This window comes from Equus quagga, chromosome 11 (assembly GCF_021613505.1).
Source record: "Equus quagga isolate Etosha38 chromosome 11, UCLA_HA_Equagga_1.0, whole genome shotgun sequence".
Lineage (NCBI taxonomy): Eukaryota > Metazoa > Chordata > Mammalia > Perissodactyla > Equidae > Equus > Equus quagga.
In genome coordinates this window covers 81,693,257-81,719,191 of record NC_060277.1, presented here as the reverse complement: position 1 = coordinate 81,719,191, position 25,935 = coordinate 81,693,257, and the positions used below count along the sequence as shown (strand labels likewise).

Genomic DNA, 25,935 nt, shown 5'->3' with positions numbered 1-25,935 from the left:
TTTTTGGTTAGGGTGATGGTTACAAGACTATTTGCTCTAAGATAAGTTATTGAGCTATACATTTGTTTTATTTTGTTTTTTCTGCAACATACTGGTAGAAATCCCACATAGAGATATTTTAAAATAAAATGCAAATGCTGCTCTAAAATACACATGACTCGTGACCGTTTTCCTCCAACAGGAATATATCTTAATGAACTATAGTACTGACTTTGCTTAAAGGCAGAGTTTTCTGGAAAAGATTTATAGACATGAGATTCAATCGCTAAATTTATGAAAACAGTCTTGAACTTCATATTCCTCATATAGGACACAAAGTATCCCTTATATATTGAAAAAGTTAGGGAGTTAAAGTAGGATGGTAAAGATCACCATTACTATACTGGCTTCAATTTATTAAATAATTTACTAAATTAATAATGTCGCCAAATAAGCCTAAGATGTTGTCTTTGCATGAACAGATTAGAAAAATGGGTTTATTTTACCCAAAATCTCAAAAGTTAAGTATAAAGGGAAGAGGGATTATAGGGTTCAGTGGAAAGAGAGAAAATTAGATTTACCATGTAGAGGTGATCCAGAAGGGCTGCTCGATAGACCTGGAACAGGGCTACAGCGACCTCCTTGCTTAGATGTCAGTTCTTGTTCAATCTCTTCCAGCCCAGCACTTTTCTGGAAACGGCTCATACGATTCACGACTCGTGGTGACAAGTGGGTTCGAACACAAGGCTGGCCACCATAAGGATTGATTGGGAAAACATGGGAAGTCCCCCGGAGCGTACTGATCACAACCCAGCGACAGTCATGGCTGAAGCAGATGTCTTGTACCTAGAAACAAGACATGGAAAAAAGCAAAAATTATTGAAACTATTTGGATTTATCTAAAAGCATCACACACATATCATCAAACGTGAATAGAAATACTTGCCTCATTACCAAATTTATCTAAGATCAGGTTATAAACAAAAAATTTTACTCTATAGATGAGTTTCATGGTGAATACAGATAAAAATTTCATATCAGCAATCTGATAAGATTTAGAGTAGAGAATTTGGTCCCTTGCTGCAAAGAGTGCCAAGTCAGAAAACAGGACCTAGGCTGTTTCACCCTATACAGCTATAAGAAAAGATACATAAGTCAGGTTTATTTCTCTAAATAAGTCTGCCTTCTAATAAGCAGAAAGTAGTAAAAATAAAAACATACATTATCCAATACAGGTGAAGTTACTAACCCAATTATTCGCTCAACAAATCTTCACTGGATACCCTTGGTAATGAGCACTAGGAACAAAGAGGTGAATAAAAACTAATCCTGGGGCTCACAGCCTAACAGGAGGAAAAGACACGTAAGAAATTTGTGAAAATACAACATATAAAAGTGAAATAAATGTCTTATGTATAAAGCACAGTGGTAAAAAGGAAGGAAAATGTGAAATCTGCTTGTGAGAGGTAAAAAGGAGATGGTAAAGGTAAAGGTTTAGGAGTGGCCTAAAAACCATTCTCTGAATAGGCCTGGATTCTGGAATTAAGTTTTGAAGTAGGATAGACTGACCAAGAAAGGAGAGAAAGACATTCCAATTTAGATATATTCAGATATTCCATTTTAGATATAAATGCATAGATATAAGATGGAAATAATGGGCAAGCAGTTCAGTACACCAGAAACAACATGAGAGTCAGCAGAAACCAGAGCAACAGGTGTTTGGATTTCATTTAAGACACAGTTGAGCCAAAGATTTCCGTTTCGGAAGGATGATTCTGGGAGTAAAATGTAGGGGACTGGATTTACAGAGGGGATGAGGGGAGCTGAAAGAAAATTACGTAGAAGTTCCTTCAATGGTCAGGGATATGGGACCCTGAAGAGAGGTGGGATACAGAAGAGAAAAGGTCTCAAAACACTCTAATGGTGACCCAAATGCCCATCAATGGATGAATGGATTTAAAAGATGTGGTTTATATCCACAATGGAATATTATTCAGCCATGAGAAAAGAGGATATCCTGCCATTTTGTGACAACATGGATGCATCTTGAGCATATTATGCTAAGCGAGACAAGTCAGACAGACAAAGACAAATATGATGCGATATCACTTATACGTGGCATCTAAAAACAATCAAACCTACAAAAACAGAGGGTAAAGTGGTAGTTACCAGGGAATGGGGGCTTGGGGGATAAGAATGATAGTGTTTAAGGGCACAAACTTGTAATGAGGAGTAAATAAGCCATAGAGATTTAATGTACAGTAAAATGAATATAGACAATAACATTGTACTATAATTATTTAATGTGACAGATTATGACTACAAGAGCAATCATATTACAATATAAATGTATCAACGTAACATGCTTTACACCTTAAATTTATATAATAAAAAACTCATGACAGAAAACAAAACAAAAAAACTTATGTATCTGCAGTGGCTGGCAAACACTGCAAGCCAAATGCTTTCTGTTGGCTGTTGCACCTACAGAATTCTGCCCTTCTAGTGTCAAAGCAGCCACAGAAATTATGTAAATGAATGAGTGCAGCTATATTTAAAAAAAAAAAGGTTATTTACAAAAACAAGCAGCTGTCCACAGACTTGACCTAGGGAAAGTTAGTCACTAATTTTTATGACACTTATCCTGCACTGAATATAGAAGTTCCAGTATTTTCAAATTAACAAACTGAATTTACTAGTTTTATCTCGCTATCAGTCTAATGGTGACAACTTGAACATAAATGTCTCCATTTACTTAAATACTTTTATACTTAAAAAAGAAAGCCAAGTAAAATTCAATATTGTTCTAACCATTTTTTAAGCATAGCCTCTAAAAAGAAGGCAAGTCATAGGTACTTAAGAAAGATTTTCTACATTGACTAAATGATAAACTAAAATAATTTTCTACCATAGAAAACAATCATCAAACAGTGTTTTTTAAAAAAAGGGAAAAAGAATCCACACAAGGTAAAAGAATGGTAGAATAAAGATAAGATATTTGAGCGGGATTTAACATGAAAAATGTACATATGTGTGTATACATATATATGAATATGAGGGATATTAGCTATCAGGAGAACATGAGCTAAGAACATGAGCTTATATATCAAGATGAGATACTTCAGGCTGAGTGGTTAAGGGGTTCGCACACTCCCCTTCAGTGGCCCAGGGTTTCACAGGTTCGGATCCTAGGCATGGACATGGCACTGCTCATCAAGCCACGCTGAGGTGGTGCCCCACATAGCACAACCAGAAGGGCCTACAACTAGAATATACAACTATGTACTGGGGGGCTTTGGGGAGGAGGAGGGGGAAGCAGAGGGGGAGGGGGAGGCTAAGGAGGAGGAGGGGAAGAGGGAGGGGCAGGGGAAGAGGGGGAGGGGAGGTGGAAGGGAAGGAGGAGGAGGGGAAGTGGGAGGGTCAGGAGGAGGGGGGAGGAGGAGGAGGAGGAGAAGAAGAAGAAGATTGGCAACAGATGTTAGCTCAAGTGCCAACTAAAAAAAAAAGATGAGTACTTCATTGCTAGACTACTGCTAGACAAAAATTATCAATATATAGATAAACCCAAAATTCAACCACATGCCTGCCCGTTTCAATTACTGTGAGATACCCAAAGGAAGCTGATATTATAATTAAAGAATCTCCCAAGGGGGCTGGCCCCACGGCCCAGTGGTTAAGTTCGCGCGCTCCACTTCGGTGGCTCAGGGTTTCGCCAGTTTGGATCCTGGGAGCCAACATGGCACTGCTCATCAGGCCATGCTGAGGCGGTGTCCCACATGCCACAACTAGAAGAACCCACAACTAAAAAAAATATACAACTATGTACCAGCGGGCTTTGGGGAGAAAAAGGAAAAATAAAATCTTTAAAAAGAAAAGAATCTCCCAAAAGCTGACAAATTTACCTTCCAGGGATTCTAGAACTACAAATAAAGTCATTCCACAAGTGTTTTACCTCTGTCCTCTGCCTACAATAACTTTCAGCTAAACAGACTCATAGAAAAGGAAGAAAAAGAGAAGAGGCAGTACAAAGAAATGTGTAAACAGTAGAAGCAAGAGAAAAGAAACCTAGTACCAGATGAATTTAATATCATAGTAATAAATGCATTAACACATGCCAGAATCAAATATATAAAGAAAAACATCTTTAGGCTTATTGAGAAATTTGTGTTCCATCCACAGTGGAACTAAACCATGTTATCTAAAACTTTTTTCCAAAACACTTATATCAAGACCACTTCCTGGTCTGTCAATGAAAAGGAGTTTCCGTCTTTCATTTTAAGAATACTTCTGATATGAGGTGGTGCTAACAATCAGTATCAAGGCAGGAAGACAGAATTCCACCTAAATGCTTACTTAGAAAACTGCTATTAGAGAAGTGATTCTGCTCTATGACCTTGAAGACACATCAGGAAACACAAATGAGCAGAGAAGGGCTGCTGAAGATATTAGCTGTCAAGAGACTAGAGAAAGTTTAATCCTTTAAATAACATTACAGAGGATAACAAGCTGCCTACCCATAAAATGCAAAATGATATAACTATTGGTATTATCAAACAAGCTGGGGGGTTTTTCAGATATTATTTAAAAAAAGAAAGACTATACATAATGGCAAACTAATAATACAATGATGAGCTCATCTGCGAGATTTTTGGGCCTCCATTTTGGAAGGACACTTCTAGTTACTATTTTCTCATCACAAAACAGGAGAGCTACATGGGAGCTGTATTTCTCACTGAGCTCCACAGTACTGAATATCACGGCAAGTAACATTTACCATGGACCGGTCAGGCAACTGCTATCAACACAAGTTAAACAAGTAGAGGCACCAAACAAGTACTATCCAAACACCTACTCTCAAACTTAGGGAGCAAACATATTTAGATAACTTTTTTAAAACAGTGACTATTCAATATCCTGAACTCAGAAACTGACCAATCCGAGCAGATCTGGACAGCAAGAGATACATTGTAAGGCTCCAAGCTAGCATTTCAAAATTTGACTAACCGAAGCAGAGAATGAATATGGGCATGAGACAAGTGCAGGTTTCTTTCAGAACAGGGTTCAGCAAACTTTTTCTGTAAAGGGTCAGAGAGTAAAATTTTAGGCTTTGCAGGAAAGAAAGCAAAATCAAGGGTACCATGTAGATACTTACAACAACAAGAAAGAAAACAAATTTTGAGAAAATTTTTACTGAGTATAATTTTTTTTGTAATATAGGTCTACTAATGAGAAAAATGGAATCCTTTTTTATAAGAATAACATTTTGCCTACTTGGGGTTCTAAGCTAGTAATATTACTAACAAGCAGATTCCAGTGCTCATCCATAAAAACCACTCTTAGCTCATGAGATGTACAAAAACAGACAGAAGGCCATGTATGGCCCATGGGCCAGTTTGCTGACCTGTTTTATACCACCATCTTGGTGGTAAATGCATTCCTGTGCGAGCGTCACAGACCTCAAAGCAGAAAGAACCTCAGAAATCTAAAGCCAAAGTCAAAAGACAAAGTAGCCGTCAGGTCAGTAGGTATTATTCCTATAGTTTACAATATACTCCACACTATAAAGAAGGACAACTGTACAGAAAGCCTCCTCATAAGAGAAAGCAATACAAGATATGCATTAGGAACATGAGACCAGTGAGATTAAGGTTCTTTTCTAAATTGAATAGCAAGGAGATATTCTGTTTTGTCTTCAAGGTGAATATAGTTATATTCAATTCAACAATGACACATAATTATTACAGAAAATCATTTTAGTTAAAAAAAAAAAATCACACACACGTACACACAGAAATCCCACAATCCAGAGACAACTATTTCTTATTATCTCAGAAGACATTCTTCCAGACATCTAATAAGTGGATATGTATTTACGTATATATTTATGTATATATATATCACATAAATACAAATATAGATACATATACACACGTGCATGCAGACACACATATATAATTTTATACCGGATAAGATTATGAGTAACCAATCTGAAATGTAAAATAATCTTTAAAGTTTAATATTATAAAAAGTAGTGAAAACACATGGAAATAGTACTATAAATATAAAGCCTTTACATGTCATTACAGGGTTTACCTAGAGGTAGTATATCATAGTAAATATATCTACCACTTACTAGCTCCATGACCATGGAAAAGTTGGGCACAACTCTGTGCCTTCTGGTTCTTTATTTGCAAAATGGGAATAACAATGCAAATCTTATGGGATTTTAGGCTTAACGAATTAACATGTAAAGCACTTAGAATAGTGCCTAGCATGTAATAAGCACTGAACAAAGATGTTTGCTATTATCATAATTACCATAAAAATATATCCCTACTCTGTCCAAATGTCTCTGTTTCACTGCTACCAACTTAGACTAAAGCACTATCATCCCACCACCAGGTTACTACATTTGACTCTTAGCTGGACACTTAATTGAGACCACCTACAAGCAACAAAAGACAAAGCAGATAAACTGCACTTCTTCAAAATTAAAAACACTGCGCATCAAAGGATACTGTCAAAAAAATAAAAAGACAACCCCCTGAATGTGAGAAAATATTTGCAAATAATACATTTGATAAAAGGTCCAACATCTAGAATATATAAAGAAGTCTTTCAACTCGACAACATAAAGACAAATAATGCAATTAAAAATAAGTAAAGGATTTGAATAGACATTTTTCTAAAGAAGATATACAAATGGCCAAGAAGCACATGAAAAGATGCTCAATGTCATTAGTCATTAGGGAAATGCACATAAAAACCACATGAGATACCATTTCATACTGAAAAGAATGGCTATAAATAAAAAGACAAAAGAGCAAGTGTTGATGAGGATGCAAAGAAATTGGAACTCTTACACATTGCCTGGGGGAAGGTAAATGGTACAGCCTTTTAGAAAATTCCTCTAAAAGTTAAACATAGATCTACCACATAACCCAGCAGTTTCATTCTTACATATCCAAGAGAACTGAGAACATAGGTTCAAACCAAAACCTAACGTTCATAGTAATATTCTTCAGAGCTCAGAAGTGGAAACCACTCAAACGTCTTTCAACTAATGAATGGACAAACAAATTATGGTATATCCATACGAGGGAATATTATTCAGCCATGAAAAGGAATAAAGTTCCAACACATTGCAACATGAACGAACTTTGAAAACATGGAAAATGAAAGAAGTTAGACAGAAAAGGCTACACTTTGTATGATTCCATTTACATGAAATGTACAGAACAAGCAAATCCATAGAGACAGAAAATAGATTAGCAATTGCCAAGGGCCAGAGGGAGGAGAACAGAGGGTTGCTAATGAGTACCACATTTCTTTTTTGGGGTGAGGAAAATTTTCTGGAATAAGATGATCGTGATCAGTGTACAACTCTGTGAATACACTAAACACCACTAAATTGTACACTTGAAAAGGGTGAACTTTTTGTATGTGAATTATGTCTCAGTAAAACTATTACTAAAAAATGAAAGAACTCACTAACAAGTTTGCTGAAAGGCAACTTCTACAGGTTCTGTTTCTAGTTTGTGGTTTCCCTTAACTGTCCTTTAGTTCTTAGAGATGTCCCTGTTGTCCTTAGCTCAAAGGAAGGTAAGCAGCTGCTAGGAAGCCTAAGCTAGCATTTTATCTGTGCCCATCTTGGCTCACTTCACATCTGGAGTTGGATTAAACAAATAACTTCAATATAATATGAGTAAAAGATATAACCAGATGTTCTTATTAAGTTTCCCTCCGAGATTCAGCATAAAAGAGTGGCATAAAAGGACAGAAGAAAAATCAAGCAAAGAGTACCTAATTTAGTCTGGGAATCCTCATTAGGACACTCATTATTATCAATTTAGAGCTTTTAAATATACAAATAGAATTCTTAAGACAATTCAAGTACAGTGTGCTTACTTAAATATTTTGCAAATTTATATCAGGTTATATAATTTATTCTTTAAATGGTTCCTGTATTATTTGGTATATTTATAACATCTTACACTTGTTTCTTATTGTAATGATGTAAAATATGGCTATCAGAAACCAATTAGGCCTATAGAAAGCTAATATATTTGTTCCTTAAAACATACTGTAGCTATATTCCAGTAATTATAATTTATACAAATACTTTTTCAGAAATCTGAATTATCCATTTTTAAATACTTCATTGATTTAATAACCCAAAACAATAATATTTGAGGCAACCAAAATCTAATATGGCTGACATACACTCACATGGAACAATTATGTCCAAAATTTTATCAAAACCAAAAAAACCCCACAACAACTTCAAATGTATATTTAATTCACAAAACAGGTTGAATTCAAACTACATATAAAACAAGAGTATTTGAGCACTAGAATGAGGTGTTACTACATTTAAGTACCTAAGATATAAAAATCAGCATCCTATAAGGCTCCAAATTTATGCCACAAATTCACCTCCATAACCCAACTAACTAGTTACAGTGATAAAAAAACAATTTAGGGTTATTTTAACATCCTAAAATTTAAAGCAGAGATTCTCAAACTTTAGTGTGATAAGAAGCACCTAGATTATTTGTAAGAACTGCAGATCCTTTGGTCCCATCTTCAGAATTATGATTCAGTAGGTACTGGGAGGTGGGGGAGCTATGACCAAGAAATCTGCAGTTTTAGAACACTTGGAAAATGTCTGATACCAACCTAATGTCTGTAATCCAGAGTTAGAAAATAAAATAAAGTGACCAGACACGGCAGTCCCCCTTACCTCATACCAAACCTTAGAAATTATATAAAAGATACTTTAAAAAAAAAAGCAATAGCAATGATTGCCTAGGGCATTAGTGTGACAGAAGATTGAAATGGGCAGGAGGAAACTTTCTGGGATGATGAAAATCTCCTATATTTTGACTGTGGTGATGGTTATATAGATGTAACTAGTGAATGGTAAACTGAACACCCATCTCCAACCTTCACTCCCTCACCTGACACCACTACAGATGTTTCAGATGCGCTTGCCCAGCCTCTCTTACAGCAAGTGTTGACATATTTATGATCAGTCAGACAAAAGCAGGATGTGATTGCAGGATTCTGGGAAAGTATCCACTTTCCTGATAAAAGGAATTAACATCACTGATGCTGCCCTTACTCCCCATCTTACTGCCTTGGATTCAGAAATGATGCCCACGGGAGTGGCAATTATAAAGCAATCATGAGAGAAAGCAAAAAAGTCACAGAGACATTGTTGAGCAATTGTTCCAAAACCAGTGCAGCCTTCTAGTAATGTGAGAAAAATAAACGCTGATTTTTAAAAACCATTGTTAAATGCGATTTTGTTTCTGTAGCCAAACACGTGCCCAAGGAGTCAAATACCAATTCCTTTTCCAACTCTCTTTAAAAAAAAAAGAAAGAAAACCAAAAAGCAGAGAGTACTTGGGTAAAAAGTCTCAAATCCAAGAGTACTATACTTTCAGAAGCCTGTAAGAATGGCAATCAAAGCCATAAAGACAAGTCCCAGAGAGCGAAAACTAACGAGCCAAGGTCTAAGCCATCAGATGAGGTTATGTTTAGTAAAAACTTACAGGAAAATATAAAAAAGAAGCTATTTGCATAAGAATTAATATACAAGTTCTAGAGACATTCCCAACACAACACTTTAATAATTTTTATCCTTCAAAATTGATAAATATACTTTCACTAAAAATGCTGTAACTCTGACTATCATAACAAGGTTAGTGGCAATAAAAGTTTGCTTGGGAATAAGTTACCTAGAATGGAAATGCGGTAAAGAGGGAGAATCCACACATATTCTCCATCCCATCTCCCTACTCCCTCCCCCATCAATTTTTCATATTCACTTACTTGTTCAATAAATATTCATGGAAAGCCTATTACATGTTTTGCACTCTTCTAGGTGCCAGAAATTTGAAAATGAGCTAAAATAAGCAGCATGCAATTATCATCTAAACCAAAAATTACACTCTCGGTCATCCATGCCAGAGAAACGAAAACTATGTTCACATAAGATATTCATAATAGCCCAAAACTGTAAATAGTCCAGGTGAATGTTTAAACAAATTGTGGGAGTCAGGTCTACTTATAAAAGGGCAACATGAGGGAACTGTTCAGTATCTTGACAGTGATGGTGCATACACACACCTACATATGTGATTAAATTGTACAGACCTCAGCATGCACACGCACACACACACATGCACACAATCCGGTGAAATCTGAAAAAGATCAGTGGTAGACTGTACCAATGTTAATATTCCAGTTGTGATATACTCTAGGTTTTACAAAATGTTACCATTGGGATAAAATGGGTAAAGTACACATGGGATCTCAGTATCAGTTCTTACAAGTGCATATGAATCTACAACTATTTCAATAAAAATCTGAACCAAGAGAAAGGGAAAGTGACCCCTTGCAAACACTACACAGCCAGCAGTGCTAATGTAGCTCACTCCTGCTGTAGCCTGAACTTGAGTGGAGATGAGGATGAGGGGTAGCCAAAACTGCCAAGGACTGCAAGGTGAAACTTGGCAGTGTTGGGAGTGGGGACAGAAAGAAAGGGGCTGCTGTGCCTGGACACTCACTGGACAATGGCAAGTGGCAAGACTGCTCTCAGGGAAATAAGTAGCACCAACACTGAGCAAAATTAAGAAAAAAGGCAACACTCCTGGTTGCCCCCATGGTACCTGCGGGCCAGCCTCCTCTGCCACCAAGATAGGAGATAATGTGATCACTTGGCAGTTGTCACTGGAAAAACTGACATGTGCACATTAAACACATTTGTCCATGTTCTCAAGTAGGTGGAAATACTCCATGTACTCATAGAGGGAAAAATATCCTGGAACAGAGTGTAAGCAAAGTTCATAGTAGAGAAAAGACGCTAAAGTGATCTTGTGGGCATACTACTGTTGCAGCTTCTGTTGATGAATGTGTAACTGGTATCAATGGCTTAACTGATTGTACTTACATGCTTTTAAGTGCCAGAGGGTATCCTCTGCCAAGTAGACAGAGGTGATGGTGGGACAAGTGCACAAGAGACTACCTACTAGACTTCCAGTTCCTTCCCATGTTATGGTATAGAAACAACAGAATCCCAGTAGGAAAAAGTTTAGGTAAAGACTTAATGGCTGCTGAAGTTCTCAAAGGTGTTATCCCAGTACAACATCGCCACCTGCCTGATCCAGCAACCAAGTACACTCCCTTTTTTAGATGCAGCTACTAACCTGCTACTAAGTTCTTGTTTCTGAACAACTGATCTATGGAGGCCTTGTGATTTCCCAGACCTACATTGGGATGGGTCACCTCAAATTTGATGATGAACATGGTGGGTAGGGCCCAACAGGGCTTGCTAGTCAAATGGAAATGGTATGTTCCACAATATGTTCCAGGCTGGCCCTAGCAACAACTTGTTTTTACAGTTACTTTATCACTTATTACACTGCCTGAAGCAATGCCACCGGCTCAAGAGGCCCTTGACTCACAGGGCTTCCTTTAAATGCCTGATTCACTGACGGCTTGGCTAAGATGAGAGGTGATGGTGTCCATGGCCCAAGGCAGCTGTAGAACCCCAACAAAACTCTGTAGGAACAAATGTAAGGACCAATCAGCACAGCAGGATAATGGAAAGCTGTCACCTCTGCTTTAATTGATGAGTCACTCTAACTGTGGGCCAACCGTGCCCACTTGTTTATGTATTGTCTATGGATGCAGATATGCTACAATGGCAGAGGTGATACAAAGAACATATAGAATACAGAGTTCAAAATATTTATTACCCAGCCCTTTATGGAAAAAGTTTGCTGATCCCTGCTTTAGACAGTACTCCTAAGGACTGAAAATGTTACATTTGTACTGACACTTGGGCAATTGCCAATGGCCTGGCCAAAGGTCTTGTTTGCCATAAGGAAAACGACATACTGGCAGATTGCAAATGCCTTTCTGTTAGAGTCATGAGCTGCACAAACAAATCATGCTGGTAAGTGGCAATATGAGTCACTCATGCCCAAGGTAAGATTTCATCTGCTTATGAGAATGACTGGAATCAACCTACTGACCAGGCCTCCTGTGCCCAGTGTTTTCCATGTAAATCTGTCAATAATAAATGCTCATCTGGGGTTTAAGTCCCATCTATTACCCACTGTTTTGTATCCACTGAATATGTGGATCCCCTTGAACATATGATGTCATAACTGCTGGGGTTAGCTGTTTAACTATCTATGAGGTCAATATGGCTGATGGGGTTACTCAGATACTTGTCTTTTTTTCCCCCAATTTGTTCTATCAAATGTTGAGACAGCATTAAACCCAGTTTTACGTGCATACACATTTAAATCTTCCTGTTAATTTGGCTCGAACATTATGAAATATCTCTGGTAACAGGCTTTGTCTTAACCTCTATTTTACATGATATTAACACAGCCAAATTTTCAACACTCTTATATTTATTATTTACATATCTTTTAACATGCTCTTACTATCATATTAATGTCTCTATATTCAAACTGAATCTCTAATAAGACGCTTTCTTCTTTTAGATTGGAATACATTAACATTTAATACAATTATTTATATGGGTAAATTTTGATGCGCCACTTAACATTTGTTTTCTGTTTATCCTATCTGTTTCTTGTGCTTCTACTCCTTCTTTTCTGCCTACTTTTGAATTAATTGAACATCTTTTTAGAATTCCACTTTTTTTTTTAAGGTATACTTTTTGGGGAGGAAAATTGGCCCTGAGCTCACATCTGTTGCCAATCTTCCTGTTCTCTTTTTCTCCCCAAAGCACCAGTACACAGTTGTATATTCTAGTCATAAGTCCTTCTAGTTCTTCTGTGTGGGATGCCGCCACAGCATAGCTTGATGAGCAGTGTGTAGGTTCACGCCCAGGATCCGGACTGGCGAACCTTGGGCCGCCAAAGTGGAGTGCATGAACTTAACCCTAGAATTCCATTTTAATTGAAGTTTTGTCTTCTTAGGTACAGCATGTTGAACCTTGAAATAGTATAGTTCCACATACCTGCTCCCACCCCAGCACCACTGGTCCTTATGCTATAGTTATCATATGACTTACATGTATACACAATATAAGACCCAGAAAATGACGTTAAAATTTTTTATATATAAATATGATAATTTTAACATTCCTATATATTTTAAACAAATTAAGAAAAGGTAAAAAATCATCCTCTCTAATAAGAAATTTACCATTTCTCAGATATTTCATTACTTCCAAAAGATCCAAATTTGCTCTGGTATCATTTCCATTTAGCACATTTTCTAGTGTGCAGGCTTTACTGGTTGCTCCTTCATTCTTGAATGACGCTATTGCTGGATGGGGAATTTTTGATTGTCAGTATTTTTTTCTTTCAGTCCTTTAAACATGTTATTCCACTGCCCTCTGACTTCCATGGTTTCTGGTGAGAAGTCAATACTTTGCTGAAATGTTATTTCCCTGTATGTAATGTGGTATTTTCCTCTGGCTACTTTCAAGATTTGGTCTTTACTTTGATCTTCAGAAAGTTGACCATGATGTTTTTAAAGTTCAGTTTTGTCATATTTGAACCTATTTGGTGTTTGCTTATCTTTCTGAAGATTTAAATTTATGTCTTTCAACAAATTTGGGAGGTTTTCTGTCTTTATTTCTTCTCTTCTTTTCTGCCTCATTCTCTGCTTTCCTTCTACACAGATCAAGAGGAATTTTGTCCCAGGATATATGCAGTCTCAAACATACTTGATTTGATGACATTGGAGGTTTTGGGTAGATGATATTTTAAAGCCATTTTAGAGTTACAGTTGATGCTGCAATGGATTGAGGCTTTCAGGGATGGTGGAATGGGGTAGATATTTTGCATGTGGGATGATCCCAAATTTGAGGGGTCAGGGAGTGGACTGTAGCAAAGTAAACTGTGGTTCAAAAAAAGATCTATCCAGATCTTAATCCCTAGACCCACATATAGTATATTACAGACACAAAGAGCAACTATTACCTTATATGACAACATGTATGATTAATTTATAGATCTTGAGAATTTATCCTGGATTATTAGCGTTGGTACTAAATGCATTCACATGTATCCTTATATGATAGAGAAGAGAAGACACAGAAAAGAGGAAGAGGAAATGAGACCCCAAAGACAGAGACTGGAGTGATGTGGTCATAAGGCACAGAATGCTGACAGTCACCAGAAGCTGGAAAAGGCAAAGAATGAACTCTTTCTTAGAAGCTCTAGAGGGACTGTGGCCTTGCCAACATCTTAATTTTGGACTTTCAGCTTCCAGAACTGTGAGAGAATAAATTTCCATTATTTTAAGCCCCCAAGTTCATGGTCATTTGTTATGATAACAACAGTAGAGAAATAAGCAATAAATTTGGACATCTTCCCGAATAAGGTCAATTTTATGTTGTGGAGTGCCCAGGACTGAGGTTGCTGGGTATGGTAAGTGTATGTTAAGATTTTAAGAAACTGCCGAACTATTTTCCAGACTGGCTGTAGCATTTTACCTTTCCAACAGCAATGTATGAGAGACCCAGTTCCTCCACTCACGGACCTTTGAAAGTTTTTTAAAAGGTGCTATAGATACCAGACAACCTGTGCCTTTTCATTCTGTTAACAGTGTTTTTCAAAGAGCAAATTTGTTTTATTTTAATGAACCCTAATTTGTCAGTTTTTCTTTAATGAATTTTGCTATGTAAGAAATCTGTGTCTAATCCAAGTCACAAATGTAAGACATTTCCTTCTAAAAGTTTTGTAATTGTAGGTATTACATTTAAATCTATGATCCAATTAAAATTAATTTTTGTATATGGGATAAAGTATGGATTGATGCTCATTTTTTCTGCACATAAATACCCAATTGCTCCATCACCATTGTTGAAAAGACTAACCTTACTCCATTTTTCACCTTTGCACCTTGGTCAAAAATCAATTGTCCACATGTATGGGAATGTTGCTGGATTCTCCACTGACTACTTTAGCTGTAATAAGTCTTGCTATCAGGTAGTGATATCCCTCCAACTTTGTTTATCATTTTCAATGTTATTTTGCCCATTATAAGTCCTACGTATTTCCACGTGAATTTTAGAATTAGCTTGTCAATTTCTACCAAAGAGAAAGTCCTGCTGGGATTTTGATTGAGATTGTATTGAATAGACAGATCAATTTGGAAAGAAATATATCCTAACAATATTAAGCATTCCAGCCTAAGAACATGGTTTAACTCCCCATTTATTTAGGTCTTACTCTCAGCAATGTGTTATAGTTTTCAGAGTACAGGTCTTACATATGGTACAGTCGCTATTTTTTACTTTTAACTCACTATTTAAAAATTATCAATTACCTATTGTTTCTTGCTAGTATACGGTATTCTGAAACTTTGTTAATAATCACTTCTTAGTTTTAACTTTCTGTAGAATCCATTAGACTCTATACACAGACAATCACGTCATCTTTAAATAAATATTGTTCTACTTCTTCCTTTCTGGTATGATGGTGGTTCTTTCCATGGTCTCAGATTTCCTCTGCAGATCTCAGGAGGGTCTCTCTTTGCACCTTTCATCTCTCTGGTATTCTGTCCTGAGAACTCTATGACTTTCACCTCCCTGAACTATTAGCAATATCCCATCAACAAAGGGAGTCTACCTGGCTCCACTTAGGTTCCCTATCTATGCACCATGGGCTAGAAATTCTTTCAAGACAGTAAGCTACGCCAAACATAGGGCTCTTCTCATTTGTTTCCCATCTCTCAAGGATCAAAGTGAAGGTCCTAACACTGACCCTTTGTCATTTACCATGGCAGGTGTTTTACTAAGCATTTTACATCTATTATTTCATTTATTTCCTGAAATAAATCCTATGAAATAGGTATTGGCTCCATTTTACAGATGAGTAAATTAAATCTTAAGGAAAGCAGATAATTGGTCCTTGATTATATAATTACTAAGCAGCATCAAAGTATATATCAAAGCTGGGGATGTGGGAAATGGGGAGTGACTGCTAATGGCTAAAGAGTTTATTTTAAGGGTTATGAAAATGTTCTGAAACTAGACACTGGTGGTGGTTGCATAACTGTGTGAATATACTAAAAAAAATCACTGAGTTACACATTTAAAAATGAATTTTATATTATGAGAATTATATCCCAATAAAGCTAATGTTTTCTGGAGAAAAAAATTGAAAAAAATCATGACCATAGGTTTGCGTTGAGCAAATAAAAATATAGAAAGTATAGTAAAATTTGAATTTCAATATAAGCATAAGTAGGCAGTATTTGGGACATACTCAGATCAAAATTATTTGTTTTTAGCTGAACTGACCATCAAATACTATCAATTAATAATATCAATGAATAGCTAGGTTCTGTTCCCATTGAGAATTAAACATACTATTCATACTATTTTGCAGCACTGCTCTGATAAAAGTAACACTTATCTGATGTGCAGATGCTTCAAAAGCAGGTTTACCATTCATCGAAATTAGCATGTTAAGTACCAAAATTACTTCTGTCTGCTTCAGTAAGACATTATGCAAGTATATTAACAAAATATTGTAGGTTTTACTACATAAGACTTTACTGCTGAAAACTAGGGAATATTTTTCTAACTGCATATGTGCTTTATGAGGAAAATTACTGTCAGATGCAGAGGATATCCCAAGTCATAGATCACAAAACAACTTAATTCAACATAATTAGATCCACATACTTGATTTTTTTTCCTTGCTTGATTAAAGTACCCTCAGTTCTTGGAAGAATCCAGAATGACATGATTTTGAAGTACTCAAAGATGGAAAGAGACCACGTGCCATATAGATTTCATCATCAGTATTAAATTTTATATATCATTTCAAAATAACTTTCAGTAGAAGCTTATAAAAATTAAGTTTGTGGTCATTAATTGAGTTTCCTTAGATCTTAAAGTTTGGTATTTAGAAATTTCCAACCTCCTAAATTACAGGGTATGACATAGAACAAAGTAATTTTAATAACTTCTATTTGATTTTCCTACCTGTTAAATAGGAATAGTATTGTCAGGAGCAAACATGTGCACCTACAAATATCTGTCTGCGTGCAAGGCACTGTTCTGAGAATGAGAGATACCAGGAAGCTTAAACATGGTCTCTATTTACAAGTTGGAGGTATAGGTAAATTAAATGATAAATAACACTAATACAAAAGAGGTGTCAAAAATAGGTGCAAGTGAAAAAAAAGGTATAAGTGCTTAGAATATTCAAATTCTAGGAGGATATAGATGACGTAGTGCATACCAGTGACTACTGAGGGTAGGACAGTGATTATAAAACCAGAGTTAAGAAATAAAATGTGCCCAGTAGCATACTGAAATATCAAATCTTTACCTAAAATGTTATCTAATTGAAAACTTCCATACAAAAGAAACAAAACCAAATGGTAACTAAACATAAGAGTAAGCAAGTTAGTTGTGCTAGAAAGTAAGGACATTGTCAACGAATAGTGGAGATGTGTCAAAAGGACACAGATGCTGGGGCTGGCCCCGTGGCTGAGTGGTTAAGTTCGCGCGCTCCGCTGCAGGCGGCCCAGTGTTTCGTTGGTTCGAATCCTGGGCGCGGACATGGCACTGCTCATCAGACCACGCTGAGGCAGCGTCCCACATGCCACAACTAGAAGGACCCACAACGAAGAATATACAACTATGTACCGGGGGGCTTTGGGGAGAAAAAGGAAAAAAAATAAAATCTTTAAAAAAAAAAAAAAAAAAAGGACACAGATGCTAAGTTAATAGGCTCAAACTGGCCATACCTGGAAAATTTGAACATTAAAATAATTATTGAATGAATATAACCCATTGAATAAAATAGGAACCCATTAAACCCAATGACATATGTAAATAAAAGAAGTAATACAAAGGTTGATGAGAATGGGATATTTACATAGTTTAAAATGACTTCTCTTAACCCACTATCCACCCAGGGCACAGCACAAAGGCAGCAGATCGGAAACGCCCATCTCCTAGTCTCACCCTGAAAGAGGTATACACGCATACTTTAAAAGTTGCTGCCTGAGGGTCCAGCTTCCAATCAGCCTGCATCTAGGTGCTGACTGAGATCCACATCACATTAAGAAAATCAAGGATACAGGGCCGGCCCCGTGGCCGAGTGGTTCAAGTTCCACATGTTCCACTTCAGCAGTCCGGGTTCACAGGTTCAGATCCTGGGCCCAGACCTACTCCACTCATCAAGCCACACTGTGATGTCATCCCACATAAAATAGAGGAAGATGGGCACATATGTTAGCTCAGGGCTAATCCTCCACACCAAAAGAAAGAAAATGAAGGATAAAGATCATATGATCCTACCAACAGATGCAGAAAAAGCATTTGAAAAAATTCAACATGCCTTCATGATAAAAAAAAAAAAAACTCTAAATAAAGTGGGTATAGAGGGAATGTACCTCAAAATAATAAATGCCATATATGACAACCCACACCTAACATCATACTGAATGGTGAAAACTCAAAAGCTTTTCCTCTAAGAACAGGAACAAGACAAAGATGCTCACTCTCACCTCTTTTATTAAATATAGGACTAAAAGTCCTAGCCAGAGCTATTAGGGAAGAAAATGAAACAGAAGACGTCCAAATTGGAAAGGAAGAAGTCAAACTGCCTCTATTTGAAGATAACATGACCTTACATACAGAAAACCCTAAAAACACTGCCAAAAAACTGTTAGAACTGATAAATGAACTCAGTAAAGTTGCAAGATAGAAAACCAAACATACAAAAATCATTTGGGTTATTATACACTATTATTGAACATGAGAAAGAGAAATTACAAAAACAATCCCATTTACAAGTGAATCAAAAAGAATGAAACACCTAGGAAAATTTAACCAAGGAGGTAGAACACCTGTGCCCTGAAAACTATAAGACACTGATTAAAGAAAGTGAAGAAGACAAATAAAGGGAAAGATAACTGGTGCTCTTGAACTTGAGAATTAATATCGTTAAAAGGTCCATACCGCCTAAAACAATCTACAATGTTAATGCAAACCCTATCAAAATTCCAGTGGTATTTTTCACAGAAAGACAACAAACAATCCTAAAGTTTGCGTGGAACCACAAGACTCTGAATAGCAAAAGCAATCTTGAGAAAGAACAAAGTTGGAGGGATCATGCTTCCTAGTTTCAAACTATATTACAAAGCTACAGTAATCAAAACAGTATGGTACTGACATTAAAAACAAATGCTAGAAATAAGGCAAAACAGGAAAGTAAAAAATAGAAGGTATTATTAACAAAGAAAAGATTACAGCTATCACTACTATAGTTGCCCATTGTTTGAGAGTTCCTAGTCAATGTAATTAAAAAAAAAACAAAACTGAAAAATGTCAAAATTATCATGATTTTCAGAAAATATATTCTACTTACAAAACCCAAGAAAATTCACTGAAAAACTACTTAATCTTACAACAGAGTCTAGCAAAGCAGGAAGATACAAATATTTGGTAGACAATAATCAACAGGTTTTTTATCATACCATAGCAATAACTAATTTTAAAACACAGTAATTCCTAGATGCAAAATTTCCATATTGTAAACTTGTCAACTCTAACTGTATAAAAATGTAATTTCAATGCAATACAAATAAAATACTCCAAAAGACTCTTTATATAACTTAAAAGGCTCGATCTAAAACGCATCTCAATGAGAAAATGCTCAAGATTAGCTGGGAAAGTTTTTGAAAATGAACGACAAATCATCTTAAAAAGCTAAAGTAAGTAAAACAGCATAATGTCGGTGAAAGGTATTGTTTTATTTTTACTTTCTATTAGAGAAATTTCAGAACATACACGAAGTATACAGATTGCTATAATAAACCACCACTATCGACATGACCCAGCTTCAATAACTAATAACACTTTGCAAATCTTGTTTAATCTATCTCTTAGTATGTTTGTTTTGTTTCACCAGAGTAGTTAAAAGCAAATAGAGATGTCCTATTGTTTCACCTGTAACTACTTCAGTACGACTTCAGGATATGTGACTAATAGAAAAAAAAAAAAAAAAAAAAAAAAAAAACACAACACAATTTCAGACCCAGTAAAATTAACTGATTACTATTATATAATATCCACTTAAAGGTCAATTTTCTCCAACGGTCTCAAAAACCTCTCTTTATACTTTGTTTAAATCAAGCTTCCAAAAAAGTTCACACATTGCATTTAGTTGATGCATCTCTTCAGATTCTTGTAATCAACATAACAATCCCCCTATTCTCAGTGTCATTTATTTGTTCTTTTATCTAACCAACATTCCCCTACTGCTACATTATTTTAAAGCAAATTCCAGACATCTGTAAATACTTTAGTATGTATCACAAAAAAATAAGGACATCAAATTCTTTAATAATATCTACTCAGCCAAATGTTCTAATGTCACCATTTGAATGAAAAATAAATTTTTATACTTGATTTGTATGAAACAGGATTCAAACAAGGTCCACACTTTCTACCTAGACATTATTCTCTAAAATTACTTTTAACTCTCGCCACATACCCACTTTTATTTTCTCAGTGCAATTATTTGTTGTAAAAACCAGGGCAGACTTGTAATGAAGAACTTGCCACATTTAAAAGTTGGCTAGTTGCATTCTCATAATATTGTTTAACTTGTCCCTCTACCTCTGTATTTGGTTTAAAGCGTAATTATATATAGACGCTGCATTAGACTCAGGTTTAGTTTAGAGAGCTGGGCAGAACTATTTCCCATGTGATATTGTATACACTCTATTGCATCATATTGGGAAGCACATGATAGCTGACTGTTCCACTTTGTAATGTTAAGACTCATCAGCTAAAACGAAACACAGAGGATTATTGCGTGGGTCCATTGTTTCATTAGGGCTAGCAATTCTAACTCTTTTTTTGAATTGAGGTATAACTGACATATAACATTATATTAGTTTCAGGTGTACAACACTCGATATCATATATACTGCAAAATGATCACCAGGGTAAGTTAAATTCTAACATTTTTTATTTTAGAATTCCAATAAAAACTTTCCCTCATCAACTACTTGCTCATCTTATTAAATTGATACAAGAAAGGCTGAGTAAATGCTGGATGCTTTCCCTTTAATTACCAATTTTCAGAATAATGAGTTAATAAACAAGCAACCTACTCAGTAATTCCCAATGCTCCCTTTTTGATATCATTATAAACTTATGGGTTTCTATATATTTAAGATGTTTCATGGACGTCTATGTATTTAAGATGTTTCGTTCTATTTAGAAATTTTTAATGGAAATTTATGATAAACGGCATTTTAGACTATTGGGAAAGGATAGACTAGTCAATAAATAGTGTTGGGTCAATGAGCTCCCTCTCAGAATAAAGTATATACAGCAGTGTACTAGTAAATGCACAACCATAGGCTCTGTGAAACAAAAGAGTATGTGGTACTTTAGGCAACTAACATATCTCAGTATCTACCAAGCAATATTAAGAGTATTAAATACATGTAAAGCACTTAGCATGGTGCCTAACACAAATGCTCAATAAATTATATATATCGGGGGGTGTGTCTGTGTGTAGTCATGTGCTGGTAAATGTTAAAAATTGGCTCCCTAAGGGAAAAATAGCTCTGACTTTTAGTCTTTGATGATTTCCATTGTGTATTTCACGGTGTCAATGTAATGTCATGACCTCCAGGGTTGGGGACAGACGTGCATAACTGATTCTCATTAGCCACTGTGAGCTGGCTCCAGTATATACCATATAACATACTAGTATATACCAGTATATTATCCATACAGTCATATGCATTATAAAACAATTATTTTGTGTATATGTGAATATGTATGTGTTTACATGTATATGTGTGTGTATGTATGTATGTATGCAAGCATGTATACAGAATCAAAATGCCTAGAAATCGGGTTGGAGAAACGAATATCAAATGGATGACAGGGTTTTCTCTGGGGCAAGAAATAGTATCAGAGTAGGAGGAAAAGGATAAATCAACTTTTGTCTTATCAACATTCACTGAACTGTTCACCTACTGCTAATGTATTTATTGGCTCAAAATAGGATAAATATTTTTTCTTAATTATCTGACCCACTCTATCACCAAGAACAATATGTTCTCACTAATATTAACATTAAGCTCCAATATGATATAAATAACCAGCTAGATTAGATGTCATGTTACACAAAGAAAACACCTTCTGAAAAATATACGACTCACTTTGGCTTCAGTCTCTCCCCTGTGAAGAGTATACAGATGATGGACAGCACTTTGTGACGAGGACCAAGGATGAGTCAGAATTTGGAAGACATGAAAGTCATGGCCAAGAGTGTCTGTTGTGACTAGAAGCATTCCTGAAGGGAAAAAAAGGGTAAAAATAAAAACCGTTATGTATATGGATGAAATATTTTCACAAAGTATTCATCATGCTTTACAATATTACCAAAGGGAAAAAATTGCTAAATATATAAGAAACTTCTCACAATAAAAAAACTAAAACACAGAATCTTTTTCCTATGTGAAATACAAGACTTTAACGCCACATTAGTATTCAAGCAGAGCGAGGATACTAAAATGCAAAGGCTTCAAGATGTTCCCGTACAACTAGTAAACTTTTATATGCCTGAATTTACAGAGTTTACAAGCATTTTAAAATAGCAAAACTGATAACAAAGAATGTGAAAATGACTTATCTCCATGGAACTAAAACCCACTCCCACTTTTTGCTATTTCTCAAAACCTGAATTTTAAGTTCTAATTTATCCACTGTTATAAGTACTAATACCTTACTTAATTTACCAGTTTAAAATTTGTCTCTACCCTAGCATAATATTTATTAAAACTGCCTACAGTGCCTTTCACAGAGCAAGTTTTTAATTTTGATGAGATGTCATAGCTAAGAATTCTTTGCCTAATCAAAGGTCACAAAAACTTTCTATGTGTTCTTGTCAAAGTTTCATAGTTTTATATTTTACAGTTAGGTCTATCATCCACGTTGAGTTAATTTTGGTATAAAGTGTGAGGTAGCAGACAAATTAACATTTTTGCAACTGACATCTAAACGTTCCAGCATGATTTCCTGAAGAGACTATTCTTTATCCATAGAATTCTTTATCCAGGAGCCGGGCCCATGGACCCAGGTTTCACTGGTTCGGATCCTGGGCGTGGACATGGCACTGCTCATCAGGCCATGCTGAGGTGGCGTCCCACATGCCACAACTAGAAGGACCCACAACTAAAATATACAACTATGTCCCGGGGGGCTGTGGGGAGAAGAAGAAGAAAAAAAAGATTGGCAATAGATGTTAGCTCAGGTGCTAATCTTAAAAAAAAAAAAAGAAGAATTTTTTATCCATTGTCAACTTGCCAAAGATCAACTGCCCATATTTACATAGATCTTTCACTGGAAGTACTATTCTATTCCATCCATTTCCATATCTATACTTTCATTAATATCACACTTTCTTGATTACTGTAACTTTATAAAAATCCTGAAAACAGGTAAAGTGAGTCTTCCTTTTCTGATCTTTTTCAACATTATTTGCCTTTTCAAATATAGAATCAGCTTTTTCATATCCTCAAAAAAACCTCCTAGGATTTTTTGGGGGGATTGTATTAAGTCTACAAATCAACTTGGGGATGAAGGACATCTTTAACAACATTGAATCTTCCCAGCTACAATACAGCGTATTTCTTTTTTGAGGAAGATTAGCCCTGAGCTAACTACTGCCAGTCCTCCTCTTTTCGCTGAGGAAGGCTGGCCCTGAGCTAACATCCATGCCCATCTTCCTCTACTTTACATGTGGCACGCCTACCACAGCATGGCGTGCCAAACGGTGCCATGTCTGCACCTGGGATCTGAACCGGTGAACCCCAGGCCGCTGAAGCGGAACATGCGCACTTAACCGCTGCGCCACCGGGCTGGCCTCATGTATTCCTTGATGTATGTCTTGACTTCTTTTTTCGGTTCAGCACATAGACCGCAAATATATTTTCTTAGATCTGTTGTAAATGGTACTCTTTATTTTATTTCAATTGTCAATTTTTCCTTGCTGGTATAGAGAGATAATTGACATTTTTTATATTGACTATATATTCTGCCAGTTCTAGGAGTTTTTATGTAAATTACATGGAATGTTCTTTACACATAATCATGTAGTGTATGAACAGACATAGTGTGATTTCTTAAATTTCCAAACTACATGCCTTTTCTTTCTTTGTCTTGACTTACTACGTTTGCTGAGGTGAACGGGAGTGGTGACAAGCAATACTCATGCCTTGTTCTGAGTTTTAGCAAAAGTATTTAATCTTTAAGTATGATGCTAGCTGTAGGTTTTTTTGTAAATGCCCTCTATCAAGCTAAGGATATTTCTTTCTACTCCTAATTTTTTTGAAAGTCTGTATAATGAACGAATGCCGAATTTTGTCAAGCGCTTTTCTGCACCTACGAGATAATTATGTGGTTTTTCTTCTTCAGTCAATTAATATGGTGAATTTAAATAATGGATGATTATCAAATGTTGAACAAGCCTTGCATTCCTGGGATAAGCTCCTCTTGGTCAAAATCCTTTATTATACACCGAAGGATTCATTTAGCTAATATTTTATTGAAGATTTTCATGACAATAGTCCTGAGGGATATTGGTTTGTAGTTTTCTTTTCTAACAATGTGTCTGTCTGTTTTTGGTATCAGGGTAAAGCTGGTCTCATGTACATATATATTCCTCACATTCTTATATATATATTCTTATATATTGAAGAGACTGGGGGAAACTACTATTATCTCTTACTTAAATTAATGTTAGGTAGAATTTACCAGTTAAACTATGTAGGCCTCTTTAGGAAGCTTTTTAAATCTCTTTATTTTTAATTTAAATTTTGTTAACCTAAAACATAAAATTTTATTATTTTTTTAATTTGAATTTTCTTATTGGGTGAATTACTTTCTGTAACTCATGGAAATGGTCCTTATTAATATCTGTAGGGTCTTTAGTGAGGTCTACTTTTTCATTCAGGATATTGATAATTTGTATCCTATTTTTTTTCTTGGTCAATTCACTAGATATTTTCAAGGAAACCTATTTCGGTGTTATTGATTTTCTCTTTTCGATTTCATTGATTTCTCCTACTATCTTCCTTCTGCTATTACTATCTTCTGCTACTACTTCCTTCATTCTCCTAGCTTGAGTTTTATTTGCTTTTTTTTTGAGGAAGATTAGCCCTGAGCTAATATCTGCCACCAATCCTCCTCTTTTTGCTGAGGAAGACTGGAGCTGAGCTAACATCTGTGCCTATCTTCCTCTACTTTATATGTGGGACATCTGCCACAGCATGGCTTGCCAAGCAGTGCCATGTCCGCACTCAGGATCCAAAGCAGCGAACCCTGGGCCCTCGAAGCAGAACATGCAAGTTTAACTGCTGCGCCACTGGGCCAGCCCCCTGCTTTCTTTTTTCAAGTTTCTTAAAAGTAGAGGCTTAGATTACTGTTTTAGGAACCTTCTTCTTTTGCAGAGTAAGCATATATTGGTATAAATTTCCCCATAAGCCTGCTTTAGAGGAACTCCACAAATTTTGATATGCTGCATTTTCTTCTACATTCAGTTCTAAATATTTTCTGAAGATTTCCTCTTTTACTCATGGGATATTTAAAGATATATTGTTTAGTTTCCAAATATTTGGCTATTTTCCAGGTTTTTTTTATATATTAATATCAACTTTAATTCCATTATGACAAGAAATTTGTTCAAGTTTACATCTCAGAATTTGATGTGTCTTGGTAACTGTCCCATGTATACTTGATGCGTTTTGCTGACTGTCCCATGTATACTTGCACACCTGGAGTGCTGTGTAAATGTCAGTTAATCCAAGTTCATTGATAGTGTTGCTTGGACCTTCAATATCCTTACTGATTGACTGCCTGCTTTCTTGTTGTACTACTGAGCAGAAAAGTTAAAATTTCCAAGTATA

The 25,935-nt window shown here is 35.9% G+C and overlaps 1 protein-coding gene across 10 annotated transcripts in view; it reads right to left on the bottom strand.

The window, feature by feature from the left end:
• The window catches only part of BCAS3 (BCAS3 microtubule associated cell migration factor), a 570,105-nt gene that overhangs the window by 336,801 nt on the left and 207,369 nt on the right, over positions 1-25,935 (bottom strand). For all 10 annotated transcript variants that reach the window (XR_006890461.1, XM_046674305.1, XM_046674308.1 and 7 more), the window contains exons 14-15: positions 22,189-22,322; positions 561-825 (exon numbers count right to left, since the gene is read on the bottom strand). Coding sequence is in view for 9 of the 10 variants with exons in the window: in XM_046674305.1 (XP_046530261.1) it covers positions 561-825; positions 22,189-22,322 (399 nt within the window). In the remaining variant the exon portion in view is untranslated. The remainder of the gene's footprint in view (positions 1-560; positions 826-22,188; positions 22,323-25,935) is intronic.